At 51.5% G+C, this 10,558-nt stretch overlaps 1 protein-coding gene across 1 annotated transcript; it reads left to right on the top strand.

Annotated features, from left to right (window-relative positions):
• Window positions 1–3,750: 3,750 nt before the first annotated feature.
• LOC122363490 (probable protein arginine N-methyltransferase 6) lies at window positions 3,751–9,644 on the top strand. Its single transcript, XM_043332797.1, has 4 exons — window positions 3,751–3,861; window positions 7,111–7,357; window positions 7,944–8,115; window positions 8,452–9,644. The coding sequence occupies exons 1-4, from the start codon at window positions 3,759–3,761 to the stop codon at window positions 8,902–8,904; spliced, it is 975 nt and encodes a 324-aa protein (XP_043188732.1). The 5' UTR covers window positions 3,751–3,758; the 3' UTR covers window positions 8,905–9,644.
• Window positions 9,645–10,558: the final 914 nt, after the last annotated feature.

A 10,558-nucleotide genomic window follows, 5' to 3' on the forward strand; every position in this document is an offset into this window, starting at 1 on the left:
GCGTAAACAATGACTGTTTATTTAAAACTTTAGTCAATGATCAAAATGTCAATGATGTAGTGCTTATCTAGTCATATTCAATGTTTAACGTTAAGCGCGCATTCAGGGATGAGGCTTATGACAGTTCCAGCGCAATTTGCAACCAATTACCTAACCATTGAATTCCGAAAAAGGCAGTTATACCATAGCTACGAGGAGACTGCCGGCGCCATACCGAGTAGGCATGTAGATTCTTGAGCGTCGGACTCCTAAACGCTTCGATACAAACCACGAAGTCGGCCGTCATTATCGCGTCACTGCCCGTGCGATGTCATGGGACAACGCTTCGAGCGGCCGCGCCGGTCGGACTCGCGAGGGAATGGCTGACAGATGGCAAGCCAGGCCCTGCCGGCCGGACACCTTGGTTTTTGGGGCGGGGCTGACTTATCCAGCCTGTTGCCTGTTCCTTGGTGTTTGAGGCGGGGTTAACTTATCCAGCCTGTTGCTCTGTTGCCTGTCCATTTTTCAATCAGCCGATAACATGTCAGCTACGTCCATCTACATTGTACCTATGGGCTATGGCGCTCATGAACGCTACCAATTTTTATGTGGATCAATGGTCTACGAGTTTCGCCTCGCACTGCACTGTGTAAACGCGGTCATATTTATACTTCTCTGTAAAGGGGCGATCTGTTTTTAGTTTTGACGAAATGTTAAGAGGAATGCCGAAATTAGCATGGGGATGTTTTGGTGAACGACGAAGGGATATTAACCCTCGCATGTGTAGGGGGGGGTCGGATGGACCCCCCCCCCCATGGTTTTTCGCGAATAACTCGCGTAAAAAGCGGCTGATCGCGACGAAACTTTCAGTACCCTCGCATTGATCAATTTTACACCTACCCTGAAAATTTCATGACCCTGACCCCAATGACCTATGACCTGTGACCTCTTTTCCGAGACCATGTTTGGCCGGAATCGCGATTCCGCGTGTGTCGGCTGGCATTAGCCGCGCGTTTGCAAGCTTTTCGTGGTTTCAAACGTTCAAACATGTGATTTGATGTTGCTCCCATGCATTAGGGTGGGTGTCAAGGTCACCTGAAGGTCAGGGCAGTTCATTGACCTTTGGTGACCTCGGTTCACTTTTTCGAGTTTTACATGTTTCTAGGCTAGTTTTTGGAGCTGAATTCGAATTTAGCAACCATTTGAACATTTACGAAGTAGTTTTGGTGCCTTCGTAACATGTTACGAAGCTGTCAGAGGCGGTTGACACGTAATACTAATACCCATCACGACGCCTACTGGTTGACCTGACCTGACCTGACCCGACCTGGTCTAAATGCTTAAAGACATCATCTGTGATCAAAACTAACACGATATTCGTGATCAGCACCCCGAAAAACCCTTAAGAAGCCACACTTTACGACTTTCTAACAGGTCCCGATTTTCCCGACCTTGGGTCATTGACCTGACCTGGAAGGTCAGCCAATGACCTAGGACCTTAAAATTGGGTATCATCGGCTTCCTCTCGTCACGGGCAACACGCTCGTTTTTTCCGCGAAGCTATAGCTCGATCAGGGGCCAAACGGCAAGGGGGGAGGGGTCCAACCGACCCCCCCCCCCCCCCTACACATTAGAAGCTGGAAAACGCCGCACACATGCGAGGGTTAACGAATGACGAAGCATTTATCCAAATCGTCAAAGGTTTTGCCGGAACTCAATCAGTTATGGCGAATAGCGAAGGTAATACCAACTGACGAACTGTGGAGTGGGATCAGCATTCCGTTTTGCCCATATGCTGAAGGTTTTGCCAGAATGCCTCTCACTGGCGCCACCTATGTGCTGATCGGACGAATGGGTTTTGCTGATTGGCCATCGAACAACGCAAAAAGGTGTAATAATCGAAGGCAAAGTTACAGCGGAATGATGAAACAAAACTACGCCTGTGTTGGCTTCTGCCTGACTGGCAATGCCCAGCAGCGAGACAACCGTAAGTTTGCTTTTAAATGCCTGTGAGCTTCCATACCCTGATGCAATTGCGGTGTTTAAATGTATCTCATCGCACGCTCCAACATATAACACAATATGAGAAGCACATCAAACCGTGTACGCTCGAGTGTTGTGGGCCGAGTTTGGTCGATTCGCCTCCTTCGCGGGTAGTTGAGAGTTTAAGTAGCGTGTGGGTCTTCCCATTACCCGAATGTGACTTTGAAATAGGACGTTACGGTTCGTTGCTGAACGGCTGAACGCTACAGACCGGCTCATGCTGCACCTGTGTACTTTTCGCGCCGTCGGTGTCTTCAAAGTGGTGTAGAAAGGATGCGACGTTGCGGCGTTCCCTTTGACCCCGTATTGACCACCGGTCTTGAGGTCGGATGTGTCAGACATCGCAGTGAGCTCAGTTTGCACTGACACCACTCACATCATGTGTAGTCGTTATGCATGCAGAACCTTCAGTACTTCCGTGGCTTTGAAGCTTTGACTTGGTAAGCACGGCGAAAGGCGCGGACGTGTGCTGCAGTTTGCATTGCGCATAATGCACCACAGCCGTCTGTGGCTGATACGTCCGCGCTGGTTAACAACCACTGGCACCAGCCGTGTTGGGCTGGAGCCGTCGCCCCCGCGCGGCACCGACCGCCAGCGTGAATTTCAGGCGAATCAAGTAGTTTCGGCGCTGCCGCCAGCCACATTACCGCATTACCGTTAACCCAGCGCACCTCTGCCGATGGCGTCAGGTGTCCTAGCCGTCAACAACACTCTCGGATCGATGTGCCGCTCGTCGCGGCGGCGCTTCGGCCATCCGTCTTGGCGAGCCGACGTGCGTGCATTACGTGCCTCTGGACCTGTGAATCATACAGTGCGATTAGTTGTGGCCGGCGGCGGACGCCGCGGCTGTCTGTTACCGATGTGCCGGCCCGTGTGTCCCTGGCGACTCAGCCGCATTTGTCCGGGACGTTTGGGGAGTGGTCGTGCGGCGGACGGCGGCCGCGCACGGAAATCCCCGGTGGGGTCGGTCAGGGTCGCGGCGGCCACGACGGCCTCTGTGCCCGCAGCGGCCAGAATTACTTGTTGCCATGGCCGCGCGACTTACATTGCAACACTTGTTGGTGACTTCTTCTACGCTGTGATGTCCTACAGAACAGTCAACTTGAAAACGCCTGACAATTTACGTTGCCGTATAAACATCCCGTCAAATAATTCATTCGCCAACGGCATTGCTTTTTACCGGGCATTAAAGACATCTGTTTATTAGTGCTAATTTGTTTTGGTTCTGAACCGTGTTTTATTTCCTCCGTCAGTTGGGTTGAAAAATATGTCGAACATTTTCAGGGGTAAACTTTCCCGGGGAATTGCGAAGATAAAAAGACCCGAACTTGTAAAACATTTAAAGCAATGTAAACAGCACGAATTCCAAGAATAGTTAAAGACCCATCAGCAATCCCAGCTATTCCAATAAACCGGCACGGCACCTTAGTGTTACCGCCTGCTCTTGGTTGTTTGTGTTTACCTTCGTATGTGATCTGGGTAGGATGATGGCACTGGGTGACTGGCGATATGTGTTTGGTATCATAGCGCCGCATCTGGAGGATCCATTAGTGCGACAGACATATTATGTAGACAAGCGGCGATATGGCTCGCTGGAGGGCGGGGTAAACAAGTGCAGAGTGGGACGGCGCCAGCGGTGGGCAGATAAGACTGGACAGGGCGGGACGGTGGACAGTGGACGAAGCAGTCTGGTGATTATATCTGACACTGCTCTTCTTCCATAGGTGCACCGTCTAATGGTGGGTGACAAGCCGCGAACGGAGGCGTACCGAGCGGCCATTCAGGCCAGTCGCCATCTGTTCCAGGACAAGGTGGTGCTCGATATTGGCGCCGGTACAGGTCAGTCGCCAGGTCACAGAAACAGGTCACGGGAGCAGGCCACAGGTCAGGTCTTAGGTTAGTGGGACAGGTTAGTGGGACAGGTCGCAGGTAAATGGGATAGGTCACAGGTCAGTGGGGTCGTCACAGGTCAGTGTGATGGGTCAGATGGGCAGGTCAGTTGGACTGGTCAGGTCAGCGGCTGATCGGGTCACAGCGCTGCTGTCCTCTGCTGTGTCCCGTCATGGTGAGAACAGACGCGGCGGGCGGGCATGGACTCGCCGGCGAAGCGACGGCGGCTTTTTGTTAGTTTGCTTTTAATGGAAATGTATTGATGTCTTTTTCCTTTGCTCGATTTGATTTGATCTCATTATATTTATACAATGGTGAATATTTGGAAGTAGTTTTTATTCCACACGCTTCCCATAAGCAGCTGTTATTACAACAGGCACTGTATTTGTCTGGAATACCGTAACAACCCATCGCGGTCGCCGCTGCAACAACCCAATGCGCTCGCCCATTAAAAACTGCAGCGCTGTCGATGCCTTCAATCTGCCGGTCTGTTTACATTCGATTCCACGGCTCGTTGCCGATTCAGTTGCATTCAATATTGCAGTCTGTGCAAGCACACCTTCCGGCAGCTACCTCTGCGCTATATCCGGCTCGGCACACGCATCGTTCCAGTGTATTCGTTATAACGCTCTATTGGGCGTGCCCATTGGTCGCCTGCCCAGTATAGCCTCGAGGCTCGTCTCTTTGCCGCCGACGGTTATGTTTTTCTGTAAATGGCCCCTTCACGTGCGCGGCTGCGGTCGCTCAATGGACGCTGCTGTAATTGTGTACCGTCCGCCGCCAGCGGCCGTGGCCGCGCAGTGTTTATGTATGTGTGTCTGCATTGATCTGTAGGAAAGACAGCGCATCAGGGAGGGACGGGACTGTAGGGAATTTGTGCGTGTTTCGACGGCTGGACGGGTGTTGACTTCATGCTGCTTTATGTTGGTAATTGCATTGTTTACGCAATGCAATTTTCGCTGTAAAGAAAATGGTAACCGAAGGTTTGTTGTCAATAGTTAAAACACTATTCTTTAGAGTTGTGTTTTTCTATTGAAAAACAGATCTGAGTTCCCTGACAATTTGGCAAGAGCTGCCTGAGATCAGTAAACACGGCTTGGTATTTTCTTTTCTTTTCAAAAGGCATACTGTACCATCATTTTGGCCAACAATGACTCAATAACTGAGGTAACTGAAACGCTATTGGTGCTTCGTATAGCCCGGCTATAGAAGCATCTGACCTTTATATCCGGCACAGAAATCAAACGACCGAGACTGGCGGATCAACAGCGCGGCCAGGGGCTGAAATGTGGCCGAGGCTCGCCGCCTGTGGTGGCAGCTTGTGTGTGTGTGGAAATGCGACCAAATCTCCTCGGCACTCCTACTCCGGAGAATTTCGACCAGCGGCCGCAGCTGGCTGAATTCTAAGGCGGTCCCAATCCACTGGCCTGCTCTGGTCAAGCCAGTTCGTCCGCAATGGTCAGTGTGGTCAGTGCTCGCTGATGTGGGGAAGCATAACACCATTTCGGTGTGATACGCTCCAACATTTCAGTCTCGCCTAGAAAGCCAGGGCATCTCGCCCGCCGTATGAATAAACGTCAGCTTCATCAGCATTATGTCACGATTTCCTAATAATTGAAGGCAGTCATTGCACCATATTTCTTATCTATAAGTCTGAACTATTATAAGAATACATTTGACTGCAAGAGAACTGAGAGATGACTCGACGTCTTTGATATCGTAACACGTTCACATTCTCGCCCTCTCTTATTGAACACGCTTGCACACACACCCGCAGTGGGAGCCGGATCCGTCATTTGCAAGCCTGTCAGTGAACTCGGGTCTGATCGCGGACTCGTGTGAAGACCACTCTGTCGGAAGTCGCGGCGTCAGGTGGGCGCCAGCCGCCTCGGCTCCCTATGCGATCGACCGGCCACAGACGCGGGCCGGACGGCTCACTTGACAGCCGGAGGGCGGGACGGGGCCGGTTGGCCGTCACCCGCAGTGAGGCCGAAATCGCCGGACGCTGGTCGGTGGCGACTGTGGCGTTGAAGTGATGGAGAACTGGCTGAACATGAGCTGCGCAATGCGCATGATGGTTTCCTCTTTGTGGGGAGTGGGGACTTATTCCTGTCCTCTGTAGTTCGCTCGCTACAGTTATATTTTTTGCGATTAATAATTTATCAAATAATAACTTGTTGTTTGATGCGTGTTGACGTAACTTTTCTCTCGTAATGGCTGTTTGCACGTCTGGGGACATGCTCAGGCTAAAAGGAACACGGCACCGAGTGCTGCCTTTTTGTCCGTCGGACAGCTGCCGTGTGCTCCCAGATGGCTGGCTCCTGGCGACTTTCTGTGTCCGCTCGTGTCCGATGTCGGCGCTCACTCGGACGTCCGGTCGATAGTTTTTCCCGTTCGTCTGTCGGAGCGACGAATGAGCGCAATCCGAGTCGCAGTCTGTCGTTCACTGCTTAAGCATGCTGGCAGTTCCCGCTCCAAAGTCGCTTCCGATCCAGCTGGCAGCCGGGTCGTTTTTCAGCAGCCGGCGGTGCGGTCGTACGTTGGCTCCACTCAGCGCGATTGGGGGGATCGGCCCGGTCACTAACGGAGCCGACGACTCGACGGTGTGGGCAGACGGCGCGCGCGTGAATCACGCCCGGTCCGCACCCGTCGGCCGCTGCTCCGGGGTCGGACCGACGGGGTTTATGACAATGTCAGGGCCGTCGTTTATCGGCGAGGTGTCTCATCCCGACTCGGACAGCGAATCGAATGGCTACTTCAGCTGCCGGATTCGGAGCTGAATCCCGCTGATTCAGAATGAACGCTCGGCAGTCGGACTCAACAGGCCCATCAATCACTCCTAATGAAGGGTAGTGGCATTGTCACAGGGACTACCTATTGATTACTCAAGCCATGTGCTTTTACCAACTCATATACCTTATCACGATATGCTCGAGTAATGTATAAATTGAATGTTTTTTTTCTGCGGGAGAGCTCTCTCTGTCTCTCTCTCTCTCTCTGTCTCTCTGTCTCTCTCTCTCTGTCTCTCTGTCTCTCTCTCTGTCTCTCTCTCTGTCTCTCTCTCTCTGTCTCTCTCTCTCTCTCTCTCTCTCTCTCTCTCTCTCTCTCTCTCTCTCTCTCTCTCTCTCTCTCTCTCTCTCTCTCTCTCTCTCTCTCTCTCTCTCTCTCTCCTCACTCGCCCCTCTGTCCGTCTCGCAGGCATTCTCTCCCTGTTCGCGGCTCAGGCAGGAGCGCGACGAGTCTACGCCGTCGAGGCGTCCGGCTTTCACGAGCTGGCGCGTCAGAACGCCGAGCGGAACGGTTTCGGAGATGTGGTGCGGGTGGTGCACGGTCGAATAGAGGATGTGACGCTGCCCGAACAGGCCGACGTGATAGTCTCCGAGTGGATGGGCTTCTACCTGCTGCATGAGTCCATGCTCGACTCTGTCATCGTCGGCAGAGACAGGTTGGTGCCGCCGGTGACGTGGTGGACGTAGTTGTCTCGTTTACTGTCCTCGCCTTACTGCGTGGTAGGCATTCTTTTTTATTTACAAAACTGCGAATGGCTCGAAGCAGTCACCCGGAAATCATAACACAGAGGCTCACGATGCTTTACCCTTTCGATTGGGTCATCACTAAACAAATTTTCCGCTCACTTTGGCAAGAAAAAGCAAAAGTTTGTTTTGGGGCAAATACAAACTTTGGTCTTATAGCGCCAAATTGAGTGGGCAGTTTAGACGATGAAGAGCCCAATCTTAGGAGCGAAGTCTCGCGCGTCTTAGTTCTATGACATGTAAGTGATCGATAACATGATATCTGAGTTATTTTCGATGTTGTCGAATAAAGAATGTCTACCACGCAGTGATACGAGGGCTGTGCATTTGATGTTAACGCCGCCAAAATTTGTTATCCTTTTTTTGGCCTGGTTAAGTTAAGTAGTAAAAGATGTTTCATAAATGATTATTTTCTGGACTTGTGCTAAATGCTTTCACAATATTTTTTGCGCTCACATAGCAATATTTTACACCGCTTTATCACCTGTGGGTGTGCAGGTTTCTGGCGCCGGACGGAGTCATGTTCCCCGACGTGGCGCGTCTTTATGCCTGTCCGTCAACGCTGGCCGCGTTCCACTGTGACCAGCTGCAGTGCTGGAGCCGGCCGTACGGCGTGGACCTGACTGCGGTCGGGGAGGCGGCCCGCCGCAGCATGCAACAGGCCCCGCAGGTCAGAGGACTCAGCGAGTGGGAGGGGGCAGGTCAGGGGGCTGGGCGATGGGGAGGAGGACAGGTCAGGGCGCCTTGGGCCGATGTGGGAGGAGGCAGGTCACGGTGACTTAACTCTTTGTTTATTGCCGTACACCGGGAATGTTTGACAGTTTATAAGCGATGGTTGTCTTGACCTGGTATCATTTATTAAGAGGCGATTTTTTTATTTTCCGATGCATTATTAGGTCCGTAAATCTTCGGTTCCGAGTGGATGATCAGTGGGTGTCCGAACTCGGTGATACACTGAAGGTCCTGGCTGCAGCCGCCCGTGGATGACCGTTACTGACGTCCTCAGGTGCTGGACACCCACCCGGAGGAGCTGCTGGCGGCGCCGGAGCTGGTGCTGGAGCTGCACCTGCAGTACGTCACCCCCGAGGAGCTGGCGGCCGTCACGTGCCGGCGTTTCGTGACGGTGACGCGGCCGGGCCCGTACCGCGGCCTGTGCCTGTGGTTCGAGTGCCAGTTTCCGGACGGCAGTCGGCTGGACACGGCCCCTCGCGCTCCCTCCACCCACTGGAGACAGACGGCGGTGGTGCTACCCACGGACTACCCTCTGGAAGTGGATACGGTCATAGGCTGGGAACTGACCTTGGCGCGGGAGGTGGACGGCGGCAGAAAGTACCGCATCGCGCTCAGCATGCTGGATGAGGACGATGAGCACCCGGTGCCGTGCGGCTGCGCCGTGGGGAAGTGCCGACTGATCAAGGCGCTCATAGATAAGGAGGACGCCGAGTGTGACGAGGGGTGACCGCGACGTCATACGGGCGGGGGGAGGGATGTTGTTTTGATACGGTGATACAAATACAATATGTGATGATTCGTTATTGTTGGATGTTACGTTGCCGACGGCAGTATATTCCGCTGCACCGTGGTCTCCGGTGCGGACTCTAGCGTATCACTGCAGAAATCGGGTTGTGCCATTGGCTACTGATGGCTTCGACTGAGACTGCTTTTGGAAATGTGTGCTTCCATCTCAGCGGCCGAGACATGACCTGAGAATGATGAGATACTGCCTAGTCTTCTCATTCATTTGACGGTGACTTTGCTCTTAGCTTTCGTAACCTTCATCGTCTTCAGCTGTATGACGCCAGCATTGTGTGATGCTGTACAAGGGCGTTGATTGCCTCCACTTGTAAGCAGGCTACTTGAAGTTCTTAAGCGGAATGAACTTTGGTAAACGACGGTGAAACCTTTCGTTGCGGATGTATCTCTTTTCTTACTCCGTGGTAATTTGTAGTCGTGAGAAACTAATGTGCAAGAATTTCGGTCAAGACGTCAGTTAATGCAATTAATTTTCCTATGAGCTCACGTCGACTTTTTCATTTGCATTTTTATGGGGATGAAAGATCGTGTCCTTCTCATTCACCATCAGCGAAAGAGATCATTACTCCTGGAGAATAGACCAAATAAACACGTCTTTTCCAGGCTGGTTGTTGTGCATTTTGACTTTTAATAATGACTCCTCAGCCAACATTGGCGAGCGGATCCGTGACATGTTTTTGCCAAGAGAAGCCGACACGTCCCTTGAATATGCGGCTCCTTTGCGTCTGACTTCTTTGACAATATTTCACGCGCAGCGCGGACGCATCTGTTTGTCATTCTGTTGAGAGAAATGCGCTGCTGTTTTCCGCAGGTTCTCCGTCGCTCGGCTTCTTTCCAGCCGGAAAGGATTTACTCTCAGGTCCTTGATTAAAACTTGGGCACGTAGTGCTAACTTTTCACGCGTCTTGATCTCGCTACATTTCGGTCCTCCGCCAAAGCATCAAACGAATGCTGAATGCCTGTGCTCCACGCGAGTTTCCGAGCTAAATAAATAGTCATAGCGGCTAACTCGCTTGAGCCTATCCCACAGTTACACACAAGACTATACAGCCGTAACACTATACATGAGCGTGGAAGATGTATGAATGCATAAAATTTGCATACAGTATAATACTTAATAGGCATTATTACATTTGATACTTCTTGGGAATAAAAGCTCATGATACATATGTCCGTGAACTTAGCGACGTATACGTATACGTATTCAGCGACGAATTCCAAATCACTTCAGATTCATGGCATGGGTTAAGTTGACCATGCTGAACACGAATATGACATTTATTTTAACTTTTGAGCTGATCTTCATGGTTAAAATCCGGTTTAAATGACGGGGAACCGCATAACGTCGCGAAAATAAAAACCCACGAATTCCAAAGATTGTGCAAAATGTAGAGCTCATCGAGATCTAACGTCCGTGAAAGAATCCAAGCTCGTGGCTCTTTAACTTCATGGTTAAAATCCGGTTTAAATGACGGGGAACCGCATAACGTCACGAAAATAAAAACCCACGAATTCCAAAGTATGTGCAAAATGTAGAGCTCATCCAGATCTAACGTCCGTGGCAGAATCCAAGCTCGTGG

The sequence above is a fragment of the Amphibalanus amphitrite genome, unplaced genomic scaffold (assembly GCF_019059575.1).
Source record: "Amphibalanus amphitrite isolate SeventyFive unplaced genomic scaffold, NRLGWU_Aamphi_draft 000623F_arrow, whole genome shotgun sequence".
NCBI classification, from domain to species: domain Eukaryota; kingdom Metazoa; phylum Arthropoda; class Thecostraca; order Balanomorpha; family Balanidae; genus Amphibalanus; species Amphibalanus amphitrite.